The sequence below is a fragment of the Diabrotica undecimpunctata genome, chromosome 7 (genome assembly GCF_040954645.1).
Source record: "Diabrotica undecimpunctata isolate CICGRU chromosome 7, icDiaUnde3, whole genome shotgun sequence".
Taxonomy (NCBI): Eukaryota; Metazoa; Arthropoda; class Insecta; order Coleoptera; family Chrysomelidae; genus Diabrotica; species Diabrotica undecimpunctata.
In genome coordinates, this window is record NC_092809.1 from 19,934,010 (window position 1) to 19,951,122 (window position 17,113).

General features: G+C 32.8%; 1 protein-coding gene across 2 annotated transcripts in view; it reads right to left on the minus strand.

Moving 5' to 3' along the window:
- LOC140445029 (uncharacterized) overlaps window positions 1–17,113 on the minus strand; it is a 69,525-nt gene that overhangs the window by 34,529 nt on the left and 17,883 nt on the right. For both annotated transcript variants that reach the window (XM_072536808.1, XM_072536809.1), the window contains exons 2-5: window positions 8,149–8,423; window positions 5,275–5,415; window positions 4,807–4,914; window positions 3,242–3,346 (exon numbers count right to left, since the gene is read on the minus strand). In XM_072536808.1, coding sequence (XP_072392909.1) covers window positions 3,242–3,346; window positions 4,807–4,914; window positions 5,275–5,415; window positions 8,149–8,419 — 625 coding nt within the window. In that variant the 5' untranslated portion in view covers window positions 8,420–8,423. The remainder of the gene's footprint in view (window positions 1–3,241; window positions 3,347–4,806; window positions 4,915–5,274; window positions 5,416–8,148; window positions 8,424–17,113) is intronic.

A 17,113-nucleotide genomic window follows, 5' to 3' on the forward strand; every position in this document is an offset into this window, starting at 1 on the left:
TATCTCGTTGGATGTGTTATTTTTGTAGTCTACCAGTGATCCTAAGTAGCAGAATTCCTCTACCATTTCTATCGTTTCGTGTTGCACCTCTAAGTTATTTTGTTGAATTCTTGATATGGCCGGCATATATTTAGTTTTCTGGATGTTAATCAGAAGTCCGATGTTTTCTGCGGCATTTTTGATACGTGTGAAAGCCTCCACTGCTTCATTTTGGGTTCTTTCAATTATGACGATATCATCAGCGTATGCCATTATTTGTATACTACGGGTATATATCGTACCTTTTAAGTTTATTCCCGAATCTCTCATAACTTTTTCTAACGCTAGGTTGAACAGCGTGCATGATAGTGCATCTCCCTGGCGCAGTCCTCTGTTGGTTTAAATGGTTTTAAAACAGCCCCTTGTACGCGCACTTTACGTTCGACTTTCATCATTGTCATTTTAATTAATTCTACTTTTGGTATTCCTAATTCGATCATCGCCGAATATAATTGGGACCTGTCAATAGTATCGTACGCTGCCTTAAAGTCTACGAAGATGTAATGGCAGTCTATGTCGTGCTCCGTCGTTTTTTCTAATATTTGTCTAATGGATGATATGTGATCAATGGTAGATTTATTTTTCAAGAAGCCTCTTTGGTAGGATCCTATTATATTGTCAGTATATCGTGCCAGTCGTTCGTTAAGTATCAGGGACACAATTTTATATGCTGTATTAAGAAGGGAAATCACTCTAAAGTTGGAACATTCAAGAACGTTTCCTTTTTTGTGTATGGGGCATATAATTCCAGTATTCCAATCTTCTGGTAACGCACGTTCTTGCCATACCTGTATTAGTAGTTTGTGAAGGAGGGTTACAAATGTTTGACCGCCACATTTAAATATTTCTGCGGGTAGGTTGTCTGCTCCGGGTGACTTGTTTCTGGATAGAGACTGAATTGCTTTGTTTATTTCTTTCAAAGTTGGTAGTTCAGTATCCTCCTGTTCTATTTCTATATCATATCTACCTTCAGCTCTACTTTCTCCATTAAGTAGCGTACTAAAATGTTCCTGCCATCTTTCTAGTACTTCCACTCTCTCGTTTAAAAGAATTCCGTTAAGGGCCTTGACTTGGTTCGCTTGTAGCTTGAAAACTTTTCTTTTTGCGTTAACCTGTTTGTAAAATTTTCTGTATTCGTGTTCTCTATTAAGGTTTTCCATTTCTTCGAACTCTTTATTGATTTGTTGGCGCTTTTTCTGTTTGTGTTTTTGTTTTTCCTCTCGTCTCTTTACTCGATATTCTTCAACATTGCTCCTAGTCCTTCTGTTAATCAAGAAGTATCAAGAATTTCATGCAATAACATGTATCTCCCCATATAGTAATACTGCTAATGAAATAGATCACGTTTTAATTGAAAATAAACACGCCAATACCATCACGAATGTTAGAAGTTTCCAAGAGGAAGACACAACATGGATTATTTTCTGGTAGTTACGACTATAAAACAAGAAGAAATTCCAAAGAAACCTAAGCAGAAACTAAATGTAACCAACCGTTTAATGTAAAAAAGCTAAATTGATGAAAACATCAAAAATAAGTTAAAAAAAAATTTTCTATTTATATTCAAGAAATGAAATTGTAACTCTTATTTAATGCCCCACTTTCATAAAAATCTTAAATAACAAATTAACAAAAAACTTCAGGAGACGAAGTCCACGGACCAGGTACCTTGGAGATCATCGCCGTCGTAATATGTGACTTCAGAAAACTTCAGAAGACGAGGTTTACCCTGGGCACCAGGTAGCTTGAGGATCATCGCCGTCATAATATTCGTGTTTAGCAACCTCGAAAACCTCTTCAAAATGTTCATCGTTATTTCGAAAAGAGACTTGTCGAATTCCATACACATATGATCATAATCCACCTTGGATTCAAAACATACCATCATATAACTTTGAACTTACGTCATTTGATAAAAACTCCACTAATCCTGATCTAATTATTTGCCATTTTAGAAAAATCATTAGTCGTTATAAAAATCATACCCAGATATACACTGATGGTTCAAAATCATCCGAAGGTGTGGGATCGTCTGTAGTAACTCCAGAGAAGGTCCTTAAATTCAAACTATCTAATGTTAGTACTATCTATACAGCTGAACTGTATGCTCTCTATCGCGCCATAGAACTAATCAATCTGACAACAAACTCCAAATATACTATCTTAACAGACTCACTTAGTGCCATACAAAGCATCCGACAACTGTATCCAAAAAACCCGCTTTTAAAAAAAATTAAAACAGTCCTTCTTCAGGCTTATATCAATCATAATGAGATAAATTTCATCTGAATCCCATCCCATATAGGAATAAAAGGCAACGAAACTGCTGACCATAGTGCGAAAGACAGACGCGATAGTGAGTGACGTTTCCGAGATCGTAAACACATCAGTATCAACGGATATAAAAGCTTATATAAAAAAATCAATCTTAAGTGCGTGGAAAAATAAATGGAATGTGTCGAATTCAAAATTAAAACAAGTGAAACCCAGCATAGAGGCATGGAATGTGTTACCTAAGTCAAGAAGCCAAGAAATAATAGTAACGCGCCTCAGACTCGGACATACTAGGTTAACGCATGATTACTTAATTAAAAAGTGCGAACCGCCGCGATGTGAAACGTGTAATACAACACTAACAATAATGCACCTACTTTGTGAATGTTCCCTCTACAATCAACAACGAAGCAATAACAAGATACCAGGAACACTTATAGAAGCTCTAGGTGCAGCCTGTAACTTTAACAATACTCTAAATTTCTTGAAAGACATTAATAAGTACCACAATATTTAATAAACCAAATTGTATTGAAGGAATTGTACCTAATGTAATCCACTAATTTTTCGCGAATGGCCATTTGGTCGATGCAATTTTCTAAATAAAAAAAAAGACTTGTCGAATTGTATGGATATTGTTGGATATCATTTGGTACATTTAATTAAATAATAATAGCTGATGATAAGTCTATTCTCTATTTAAAATCAAAGGTACTGGAAGGGGTGGGCTTGACAAATGATAGATATCTATATAGTTAAAAGATGTCGTCTTTGAAATAAAAATTCGTTTCAACGTTTTCACAAAATCCATTGAATATTGGCAAATATTAGGGTAAACTCTTTTGAATAATTAAACCCAAAAAGTAAATATGTACATATAAAGGAATAATTTATTTTAAATCTATAACGAGAATATAAATAGTTTTACCTGCATTATTTGCGGAATTGTCCAGAGCTGTAACTCCAAATGCTGTATTTCCTGCACTTAAGGTACTACCTCCATTGGAGGAAAAATCAAATCCTCCTTTAACACCTTAAAAGAAACATCAGATAAAATTTTTCAACATTACCCTGTGTTGAATAGAAATTATGTAAATGAAATTGAATAGAAGAAATTTTTTTGTATTTGTTTTATAGATATTTTATATAAATTCATGTTTAATTAGGTATATAAACGAAAACAAAAACCTAAGCAAGACTTTATTAAGAGGCTGACAAATTTAATTTTCCTTCTAAGGCTCGATGCATACTGGCATCGTTGCAAGTAATGTGCACGCCGCGGGTAAACTGCTTGCGGTCGCTGGTAGCTCGGCAGTACTTGAGTTTTAATTAGGCAGTGTACACTCGAGCGGAGCCGCTACTTGCAAGGCACTAACAAGCGACTTGCAAGCGACGAGGGCCGGGAGGACTCCAGTTTCTGCTACGTCGCTGCGTGAACGCGGCTTCCACACGCTTGACTAATATAATGGTTTTAACAAACTGGCCTACATCAAAAAGTGCTTAACTTGCTTGGACGAAAGGATTTCAGAAACGTCAAAGCAATAATTTATCTCTCCGGACCCCAGAAGGTTGTAGTCTTGCAAGAGCAACCGGTTTCCATACAATTAATGTTGAAATGTTTTCCAGTAAACTTGAAATTTCTTAAAGCGTTTCCCGGTATTTCGAAATGGTAGACGCATCTATAATTTAGATAAGACAGGAACCATTACTGTTCAAAAGTTCCAAAAAGTGTTTGCAGAAAGAGGTATACAACAGGTTAGTAAGACCACAAGTGGTGAACGTGTAACGCTCGTAACAACATGCTGCATTGTTGGAGCATCTGGAGCAGCCATTTCTTCTGCTCTGGTATTCCCAAAAGTACACTTTAAAGATTTTATGATAAATGGGGCGCCTCTGGTACTTTAGTACCAGCTTCAAAAACAGGTCGGATGAATACAGTGTGCTTTGTGCAAGTTGTTAAACATTTTATTAAGGCAACTGCTAGTACCAGAGAAAGTCATTCTTCATTGCTAATGGATAACAATTGAATGCATTTATCGATTAAGGCAATCGATTCATGTAAAAATAATGGCGCTACAATCCTAACTATACAGCCCTACTGGGCTAAGAGAACCTACCACTAATAAAGTAGTGCATTGGTTGGTTAGTGATTAGTGTAGTACTGTCTGGGGACTCAGGAGACAGAGACCTTGGAAGTCCTGAAGAAGACAACAAAGAGGATATCGAAATCTCGGCGCAATGATAATTGACGCTGTTCAACCCGGAAAACTGTTGAGTTTAATATTAATTCTTGTAATAGTGTAATAGTATTCATCTTAGCTCTAGGATTAATACAAATATATATATATATATATATATATATATATATATATATATATATATATATATATATATATATATATATATATATATATATAAATATTAATATATATAAAGTTAATTTTATATATTTTTATTTTTAAAAATTTTAAATATATTAGAATATAGTTTTACCTGCAAACGTTGTACTGCCTGCACTTCCAGTACTGCCTCCATTGGAGGAAAAACCAAATCCTCCTCTAATTCCATTATTATTGGCACCAGAATTATTGGATTCCGCACCTTAAAAGTAACATTTGTCATTTGGCTTTCGGGTTAAACCGCATCGATTTTTAATACACCGACCTTTCGACATTTTATCTGATATCTTCTTCAGCTCTTACAGGGGGTCTCAGTTTCCTGAACCCCCAGAGCCGGAAGACTTGAAGAAGACAACAGAGAGGATGGGAAAGTTCGGTGTAACCTTAATTTTAGGTATGTATATTTGTATATATATATGTATATATATATATATATATATATATATATATATATATATATGTATATATATATATATATATATATATATATAAATGTGTATATATATATATATATATAATAAGGGTGTAAGTTAATTTTAATTATATTATAATATAGTTTTACCTGCATTGTTAGCGGGTTTGTTCTGCGCTGTTACTCCAAACGGTGAATTGCCTGAAGTTGCGGTACTACCTCCATTGGAGGAAAAATCAAATCCTCCTCTAATTCCATTAATATTGGCACCAGAATTCTCAGAGAATGCACCTTAAAAGTAACATCAAATAACATTTGCCAATAATACACTGCATTGAATGTAATGAACTGTTTTGAATGGAAAAGATCCTATAATATTTACAAGAAATAATACGAGGAAGATAACAATACCATCCATAAAAGGATTGTATTTATAAATCGATCCAAACGAGAAGAAGAAAGAAGAAAGGACTGTATTTATAAAATACTTTGTGCATGAGGAAACTTTAATTTAAAATGAAACATTAAGACCATTAAATTATATAATATAAGTTAGTATCAATCTTATATTAAAAATGGAGAATTTGGCAGATCTCAGACATGTAAAGGGGTTTTTTCCTGGTTTTTCCTTATGATTTACTATGGGATCACTTATTGAAGAATTGTACTGTAATTATTTCATGTGGTTGTCCTTTTAAGGACAAATTACATGCTATGATTTTTCTGATGCGTATTCTCAAGTTAAAGTTTTTTAAATAATCGAGTGAACTATCCTCCAGTAAGCTCGTCCCACAAACGCATCTCAGAAATAGTAACAATATCAAGTAATCTACTCTTTAACGTATAATATATGTCTCAATTGTCAATATGAATATGGCAGATGAAATTAAATTATTACGAACTGAAAGATTTTGTTTTGTATTTTTATTAAAGATTTGAATTTCCATTAAAGATATTAAATTACACTGACCGGCAAAAAAAGTGGCCACCCTATAAATTTCCAAAAATAAAAATTCATTGGAAGTTTTTTGCACTGGAAGTTTATTATACTGGAAATCCATTGGAAGTTTATATTGTATCCCAACATCTTTCATTTTAAAAAAATGGCCATTAATGCTTGATTCCTTAGCATAATTAATTTAATTAGAAGGCTATAAAAGAAAATAGTGTAATATTGAAATGAATTACAAACAATAAAAATTACGAGTGAACTTAAAAAAAATTGTCTAATATCGGATATTATGCCCCAAAACATCAATAACCGTTTGCATACGAGTTTTAAGGCAAATGAACAAATTTTGAATAAAAACTTGAGGAATACGTTCATATTCTTCACAAAGCATGTTTTGAAGTACTGCCAGACTTTCTGGCTGGCGTGGTTGAGTTCTAACTCTACGATTAAGTTCATCCCAAACGTGTTCAATGATATTCAGATCAGGGCTACAGGCTGGCCATTCTAGAATATTAATTTCTACTTCCCCAAGTAATTTGTCACGATTCTTGCAGTATGAGGCCGTTCATTATCATGCATAAAGACAAAATCATCCCCAATAAATGAACCAAATGGAACTACTGCTTCTGTCGAAACATCCTCTATATACCGGTGAGCATTCAGGGGACCATTGACGAAAATAAGTTCAGTTCGAGCTTCAAATGAGATTCCAGTCCAAACCATGACATCACAACCGTCAAACTTTCTACTCTGGTCCATCGCCAGGCTTCAAACAGAACCGCGATTCATCAGTAAAGAGAATTCGGTTCCAATCCTGTATATCCCAGTGTTGATGTTGTCGATCAAAAGTTAATCGATTTCTACAGTGTCTGGGTTGTAATTCGGAAATATATGGCCGGCCTTATTGTGATTACTCCTGTTTCATTGAGCCGTCTTCTAACCGTTCTGTCACATTCAAATTTGGAACCTCCTGCAGACGGTTTTTTGCAGCAATTGCAGTGGAATGGCGATTTCTTAAAAGTTCTATAACAATAAAACGATCATCTCTTTGCGAGGTAACTATTTTACTCTTCTGCGACCGGAACCAGGTCGACGTGAGTATGTACCAGTCTCTATAAAGCGATGGAATGCTCTCCGTACTGTAGGTCTCGAAATACCTAAAGTTTTGGATACATAAACTTGTCTTTTTCCGTCTTGTAGCAATGCAATAATTCGGGCAACATCTAGTGTAGATAATACCATGTCTTTATTATTCACTTAGTCGAAATTCATATTTGAAAAGCTAAATTACTGTTTAATTAAATGTTTTCAACTTGGAAGATAAACAGCGACTACAGAAAACAACATAAACGTCAAAACTGTCAAAAACAAGCATACATGATCGAAATGAATATTTAAATTGAAACGCAATATGAAACAGTGCATAAAATTTTTAATGAATTTTTATTTTCGGAAATTTATAGGGTGGCTACTTTTTTTGCCGTTCGGTGCATATTAAAATACCACAACAAAATAGCTTTAGAAAAATGCAATATGCAATATTAATAAAGCAGTGATTAATTAACGAAGAAGTGAACAAAAGAAAAAAAATTTAAAAAGCAACAAAAGAGGGCCACCGGGAGAAAGAAGCACCATATACATCAGATCTTCGAGACTCCACTATGTATTGATATCTCGTGCAAAGGTTTCAAAATCCTAAACATAAAATACAACCAGAAGCTAGAAGACAGCGATGTGAAGATAAATGATGAAAGACACTTCACTTAACACTGTAATTATTAAGATGGCTCTATTGTAAGTACTTCATTACCCGAAGCACCTAAATATTAATTCGATATGCAAAAAAAATCAGTCCCCTAGTACCTAAGGGAGAGATGGTTAGAGTGATTAGGTGCTTTGAAGTGGGAAGGACTTGATCCAGCCACTCGGTACTGGAATGAATCCTTCGGGCACCAAGTCATTTGGTTCGGATACAGATTCTCGCTGCGTATGATTCCACATTCCACTTAAGTAGGGTTTGGCAAAATGGTTTGTATAAAAAATAGGTTTTTTACACTTCAAAACACACTTACCTCTTGCAGTAAATCCAATATTTTCTCTACTTTCAGTAATTCCAGCGTTTCCATTAACTGCGCCAAATCCTGAAGGTTTTGTTTTACTTATTTTAATATTTACGTGTTTAGCATTTGCCAATGATGGGGGTAAAAAACCTTGTGCGAAACCTAAGTTTGGTAATTCTATGTTTTGAGGTACTCCCAGATTACCTAACCTAGCTCTAACCACTCGGTTTTGGGCAATAGTTGATGATATTAAAAGGGCCAAGAAAATCAGTGTGTTCCTCATTGTCCTTAAACATAAAATAAAGTATAAACATAGATTGTGAACCTTAAATTTAGGGAGAAATATATATATATATATATATATATATATATATATATATATATATATATGTATATATAATACATATATGATTATCACATGTTCTTTTGCTGTGCTAAGTCTGTTAATTTGTAAACTGTACCTAGTTTCAATTAATTGTTTATACAACTTTATCTCTAAATGTCCAGTATCGAAAGCATTTTCACACATTTAATATCATTGACTGCTACATGTCTTTGTAAGGTAACACACATGTTATAACTTCTCTATAGATGTTTGGTTTTTCATATTGTTCTTTTTAGATGAACTGATGATGCTTTCTGAGCAGAAAGCGAAACGTCTTCAATAAATAGATGAAGTAGCCACCTTCTTTGCCTTTTATTTCTCCACTTTGACCGAAAAACCCACCACTCTTCGAGTGTTCCTTAGTTTATATATATATATATATATATATATATATATATATATATATATATATATATATATATATATATATATATATTTTAAATGATTTTTTCGACCGTACTGTTTTAAATATTGATTTAGAGTATCAGCAATCGGTCAGGAAATAAAACTCTATTTGTTCAGTCTCAATATTTCGTCACGATTTTGTGACTTCTTCAGGAGAAAACTGTAAATTTATTAGAATAATTAATGATTATATGTAAACAAAATGAATATTTTAATACTTTTCATTCTTATAGTTGTAAGTATTAAAATATTCATTTTGTTTACATATAATCATTAATTATTCTAATAAATTTACAGTTTTCTCCTGAAGAAGTCACAAAATCGTGACGAAATATTGAGACTGAACAAATAGAGTTTTATTTCCTGACCGATTGCTGATACTCTAAATCAATATATATATATATATATATATATATATATATATATATATATATATATATATATATATATATATATACACCGGTATATTACGCGTCACGCCTAGCAGGGATCTATGGAGGTATCACTAAGCCGCAAGTCTTTATCTCTTGCAATACTCTTCCATCATAGGCCGAACAGACACCAGCGTATTCTAGTCTATGTTGAAGGTCCATTTAGAATTATAAACTACTACGATAGCACTTTTATTTTTCAGATAGCACTGAAGCTATCTGATCAAATTTAAGTATTAGGAAGAATACATTACTTTAATTTCATTTATTGTAATATTAAAGAAAATTAGCAAGTATTTTATAAATGAGAATTCTTTTTGAATTTGAATTTATTTAAATTGCAGAAAAGAAAAAAAAATTTAGTACATAAAAAAGTTAAGCACAATATCAATATCGGTCTTTAGATTATTATAACCTACATTTATTTCAGAGTTTGATATTTTATTGTTTATTTGACAACTGACAGAAACTGACTGTCATGGTTATTAACAAATATTGTAAATTCCTACTGCCATTTTGAATGTGTCGTGAAAACGTGTTTGATGTTTTACATAGCATTAAGAAAATTCTTCGGTTAGTGATCTTAGCCAATTTTACGTTTTAACTGGCCCAATGTTTCATTAATTATAGTAGTAGCTCTTTTTTTCAGTTTCTTTGTTCTTCTGATAAAATCCCATCATATAATATATTGGTGAAATGAATCCTATATAATTTAGATTGTAGAATTAAGTATCTAGTACTTTATAGTAAATATCGGGATAGCGGGTATTTGGATTAATATAACATTTATATTAGAGTTCGATATTTTGTTGTTTATTAATCCTCCAATATATTATACGATTAGATTTTATCAGAAGATAACAGAAACTTATGGCTGGGCTAGCGCTTTCAAAGCCTTCTTAAGGCGCTCATCATCATTCTCATCATCATCATCTAGCCTCAAAAGTCCACTGCTGAGCATAGGCCTCTTCCTCACGTTTCCAACCCCGTCTAGCTTGCGCCACTGTTATCCAGTTTTTATTTCGTCTTCTTAAATCTTAAATCTTAAGCCTATCGTATAGGTGGTCTCTTATCTTCCCTTGGTATTCTCTTTGTCCATCGCCTATCCATTATTCTAGCTATGTGTCGTCCCTATCTGCATCTTAGTCTGGCTATCCTTTCGATAACGTCAGTCACCTTGGTCCTTCTCCTGACCTCTTCGCCACATTTCCACTAGGCGCTAACCTTGTGAAAATGTGAAGTGCAAAATTAAATTTAAGTTGAAGATAATACATGTTAGATACAAATATTATACAAACAGTATATGCAGATAACCAACTGACACGTGACAGAAATCAGTAAAGAAAATAAATTTAATAAAATTGTCACCTGTCGATGTTTAATTCATAGTTAAATAAAGGTAAAAACTACTAGATGCTACGTGTTCTTTGTCCTGTTATATGGAGTTGATGCCTGGACAATTACAGAGGCGACAGAGAAAAAACTCATTAACTTTGAAATGTGGTGTTTTCAAAGAATGTGAAAAATATCTTGGAAAAAACACATAACAAATGCGGAAACGCTATGAAGAATGAAAAAAGATAAAGAAATACTCAACACTATAAAGAAAAGAAAAATGAGCTACTTTGGTCACATACTAAGAAACGAGAAATACGAATTGATACGGCTGGTCATACAAGGGAAGGTGGAAGGCAAAATAGGACCGGGGAGAAGACGGACGTCCTGGCTGAAGAATCTGAGACAATGGAGTGGGAAAACGTCAATAGAACTTTTCAGAACGGCTGCAGATAATGTCAAATGGGCCATGATATTCGCCAATGTCCTTAGGTATGGGGCACGTTAAGAAGAAGAAGAAAAACTACTTTTTTTATTTTTAAATGCATATCTAAAATCTACTTATAAACAATACATTGAGTAATTAGTAAATGTGATGACAATATTGACTTGATTTGGGTACCGTTCAGCGACAGTTCTCCATTTTCACCTATGTAACCAGGTCTTCTAGCCAAGTTCTCTTCAGTCTTCGTTCCTTCATTGGTGGCTGATATAATTCACTGATAATTTGGCTGTGGTGCGTTGAATTAAAAATTTTGGGCATTTGATAAGTGAGTCAGATAAAATTAAATTATTAGAAGAATTTTTCACCAAGTAACAAAAAAAAACAAAATTTGTTTAATTTACTAATGTTTGTATTTTGAGAACGATTTTCGAAGTGGAAATTGAAACGTCAATAAACCTACTTTAACCTTTAATTGTGGCTTATTCCCATTTAAATAGTAATTATTCTATTATAGATAACAATAAGCATAAAAACTGCTTTCCTGGGTAGATATTTTAAGATTCTCACATCGATCAAATTGTATCCTGAGGCTTTGTGAGAGTTGGTACTGATTATTTTTCTGCGAACCTTGAATGAGGAGAATGCTTTTATTGAAGGCTTATTGGAGTCTTACTATTATAGATAATAGTAAGCATGAGAAAGGCTTTCCTGGGTAGATGTTTTAGGATTCTCCCATCGATTAAATCGTATCCTGGGGCTTTATGAGAGTTGATACTCATAATTATTTTGCGAACCTCGAACGTGGAGTATGCTTTAATTGGAGGTGATATTTGGCAGGGTGCATCTAGATCTCGCTAACTACATCATCATTTATATATATATCCCAGAAATAAGCGATCATGAATTGGTTGTTTTAAAATTTGGTTGTGATGTCAAATCTAATACAAATAAATTTATTACTACTCGAAATTTCAAAAATTTAAATTACAGTCAATTTAAATCTGATCTGGAATCTATACCATGGAGAATAATATATGAATTGCCAGATATAGACAGTAAAGTCGATTTTCTTTCTAATAATATCATTACTTTACTTGACATACATGTTCCATATCAGACTTTTAGAATCTCAAAGAAATATGCTCCATGGTTAACTAATACCATCAGGCAATTAATGTTAGATAGGGATAAAGCACTTACTGCTTACAAGTTAACTAAAAATATAAATCAATGGAAAGACTACAAAGTATTGCGTAACTTAGTAACAGCCATGACTATAAGGGAGAAAAAATCATATTTTAAAAACATACATGATCAATCTTCTAAAGATATGTGGAATAATTTAAAATATTTGGTAAATAATTGCAAAACCAAAAATAACTTTGAAATTAAAAACGTGTGGAATGCAAATGAGATAAATAAACACTTTATTGAAGTCATACCAAACATGAAAGTAGACATTGATACACAAATATTCTATGAAAATAACTTTAAGTATTCTCTCAGTTCTTCTCTTACCTTTAAAACAGTATCTGAAATTAATATTTTACATATTATTAATAATATTAAAAGTAAAGCTATTGGTGATGATGGTATTAACATATTAACGCTTCAACTGTGTATTCCCTTTCTTCTACCGTATATCACACATATCATCAACTTTTGCTTAACAAATTCAATTTTTCCCACTAAATGGAAACGGGCACATGTTATTCCGTTACCGAAGACTAAAAATACAGAAAGCATGAATGAATTAAGACCAGTAAGTGTACTGCCCACATTATCTAAAATTTTGGACAAGGTGATTGATATTCAGTTACAAACGCATTTAAAAAATAACAACATAATCCCTATGATGCAGTCCGGTTTTAGGTCCAGATATAGCTGTCTTTCTGCTTTATTAAATATTACAGATGATATTTTTAGAGACTATGACCAAAACAAAATATCAATTCTAATTCTTCTAGACTACTCAAAAGCTTTTGATACAATTAACCATAATTTGTTATTCTCTATTTTAAAATATATTGGTCTAGAAGCGAGAGCGGTTGATCTAATGAAATCCTATCTTTCTAATAGATGTCAAGCAGTAAAACTTAATCAAAATATTTCTTCATTTCTAGATCTTAATACTGGTGTGCCTCAAGGATCTATATTAGGTCCAATTTTATTCTCTATATACACATCTAATTTTCCCTCTGTGTTTTTGTCCTGTTCACAACATTATTATGCAGACGATACCCAACTCTATATGTCATTTTATCCAAATGAGTGTGATCAAGCGGTAAATGCAATAAATCATGACCTTCTTCAGCTGTAGATTTTTTCTCAAAATCATTGTTTAAAATTTAATACATCAAAAACTCAGGGTATCATTTTTGGGAGGAATCTCTATAGGAAAATATTTTTAGAGAATTATGCCAATCGAATTATCTTAGGAAATGACAATTTAATTTTTAGCAAAAAGATTAAAAGCCTTGGGGTTTGGTTCGACGAAGATTTAAGGTTTACACATCATGTAAGTATTTGTTTACAACGAGCTTACGCCGTTTTAAAATTACTGTATCAAAGCCGCAATTTATTAAGTAGGGCCATAAAGTCATTATTATGTAATGCTCTGGTATTATCAAAATTAAATTATTATGACGTGCTTTACAATGCGTGTCTCACTGAATTTGATTCATGGAGAATACAGAAATTGCAAAATTCTTGTTTGCGTTTGATTTTTGGCATCAGGAAATTTCAAAGGATAAGTCATGTTTTCACTGTAGTCAAGTAGCTAAATATGAAAAATCGTCGGAAACTCAATGCTTTATGTTTTTACCATAAAATCATTCAAGAGAGAGTTCCACCATACCTGTACAATCGAATAACTTACAGGACGGACGTTCATAATCTTGATCTTAGACACAAGAATACCCTCACTTTACCTAAACATACAACATCCTTTTTTAAACATTCATTTTCATATTTAATTGCTTGCAATATTAACAGTTTATCCTACAATATTAAAAATCTGTCTAGAGTCAAGTTCAAGAGATTAATTTATGAGCAGTTGTTAGCTGAACAGTAATTTAAAAATTTAAGAATTAAAAAAAAATAAATAGTTTATAATTTATAAATTTAATATGTACTTAAAATTTTTATGTTTTATTGTAAATACAATTTCGTTATTTAGATATAGTCTATCTATCCTATTTTCGGGGGGTTAGGTGGAAGAGCAGTTGTGTGCCGCTGTTGCACAGTGGTGCACAAACTGAATCTCGCCCTACTGATATTATATTTCATTGTAAAGAAAATTTAATCTGTTGTTAATAAAGGCATTTATTATTATTATTATTATTATTATATTTTGACCTAAATTTGGAGTAAACATATTTTCTAAATATTCTGCAAATACATTAGCTTTTTCATTGTCAGTCTGTGCCCAACTTCTATCAGGTTTTCTTATTGGAAGAATTGGTAGTGTCGGTTTAAAACTACAATAAACGTAGGAATTATCGGCATAGCTCGCAAAAAGGGGGGAAAATAACAAAATATATATATATATATATATATATATATATATATATATATATATATATATATATATATATATGGAAGGCAACTGTAAATACGTATTTCATTTCATTTCAAACTATTTGCTCGTCATCAGTACAATGCAGCTAAGTTAAAATGGGAGTATGTTAACTTGGAAAAGGACCAATGCAGGAGCAATGTGACCAATTTGTGGCAATAATATTAGAAAACTCTGATGTGTCCAGAGCAACAACTAACATATCCACCATGCTGATACTTTCTACTTTTATTTTACTGTGAACTCGCATTAATCTTTTCTTGTTATTTGAGGCGTTCTAAACGTTTGGCATTCCTTTCTTCAGATAGCTCTAGTTTCCTCCGTAGATGTGTTAGATGTTGCTCTGAAAACCTCGAGAGTCTTCTAACAGTATTACCACAAATTGGTCGCATTGTACCTGTAGTGATCCTTTTCTAAGTTCATTCATCTATCCTAACTTGGCTGTCTCTTTTCTGCTTTTTTCTGTTAATATCTTTATTTTCCAGTGTCTATAAAAAAACTAGTAAACGATAATTTCATGTACCATTAAGTAAGAATTTTTGAAAATCAGTTGGATCAGATGTTTTAGTTTGCTTAATAAATTTTCAACTTCTTAGAAAAAGCTGCTTTGTCAAATTGTTTATCAACGCATTGCATTTGCATTACTTTGATTTTATAGACGATATTGGTTAAACCCAGCTTCTAACTTAAAAAAATTAAAATATTTTTAAATTATTTGCGTACAAGTTGATGGGATCACATGAAAGATAACAAAAAAAACTTAATGAAAAAATTATCTAGTAATTACAGATGGTAATCAACATTGTAAATCCCCATACAAGTAAGTATATTTAATAATAACACTTAATATCGATTGTATTTACGTTGTTCAAATATTATCTAGACAAATTGTATCAAATCTCTTGCCACAACCTCTTAACCTAAGAATGTATGAGAAACAGCTGGAGTTTAGAGATCACCACAAATTCTTGGGTTTAATCTTCGATTCAAAGTTAACATGGAAAAATTACATCTCAGAACTAATCCTTTCCTGCAATAAAAGATTGAATGTTTTAAGATCTCTCTGTAATAAAAACTGGGGCTCAGACCAATCCACTCTACTCCTCCTGTATAAATCTTTAATACGTTCTAGATTATGGAGCAATTGCCTATTCCACTGCTAATAAATCTCTACTGAAATCATTAGATATTATTCATAACAAAAGTCTTAGGGGCTTTCCCAACTACACCTGTATCCAGCATTTATGCTCTTTTAGGAGAACCATCGCTACATCACCGCCGCATGTACCTCGCTCTATCACATGCAGCCTCAGTCGCGGGCAATACTTCAAAGCCAATACATCAAAACACTTTTACAAATAAATATTTAAACTTATTCCAAGATATTCGCTATACTAAAAAACCATATTACGAAAGAATTAAATCCATTCTTCAAAACCTAAACATTAATTTTCCGGAGGTTTTCTCCTTGGATATTAAATACCCCGAGCCTTGGCTGATCGATATACCAACTTGCGATTCATCTCTAGAGTATTTAAATAAATCTAATACACATCATTCTCTAATTCGGTCCAAGTTTGAGGCCCTGATAAATAAGTACCCCGACTACCATAAAATCTACACAGATGCATCTAAATCCGAAGACGGAGTGGGGGCATCAATCGTTTCTTCAGAAAACAATCTTCTTTTCCATTTACCTTCAGCATGCAGCACATATTCAGCTGAACTCTATGCCATATACCGTGCTGTGAAACTTCTTAACGAGCTTACACTCACAAAAGCCCTGATTATAACAGATTCCCTTAACTCTTTAAATTCATTAAAACACATTTTTCCGAAACATCCTTTTGAAAAGTTGCTAAAATACCAGCTTTTCCAAGCTCATGAACATGGAAGAAGCGTCCAATTTTTATGGGTTCCCTCACACGTCGGAATAACAGGAAATGAACAAGCTGACAGGATTGCACGAGAGGCAATTTTAAGTGATTTGTCGGAGCCGATAGACAAGTGTGTTTCCACTGACTTAAAAGCTTATTTTAAAAATAAAGTGTTGTGTTTGTGGCGAAATGAGTGGTCTCAAACTAATTCCAATTTAAATAAAATCAAAAATAATGTGTCTCAGTGGTTTCCATCGTCGCGCAATAGACGAGAACAAATTGCGGTTGCGCGTTTACGTCTAGGACATACCAGATTAACGCACTCCTACCTTTTCACAAAGAAAAATCCACCTATATGTGATCAGTGTAATGTCCGATTAACAGTCGAACACTTTTTAACAATTTGTAGTAAATATGACCAAGAAAGACAGCGCTACAAGATCCCAAACGCTCTACCACAGGCTCTAGGTCAAAACTGTTCCTGTGACAATATAGTGAATTATCTCAGATCCATAAACATTT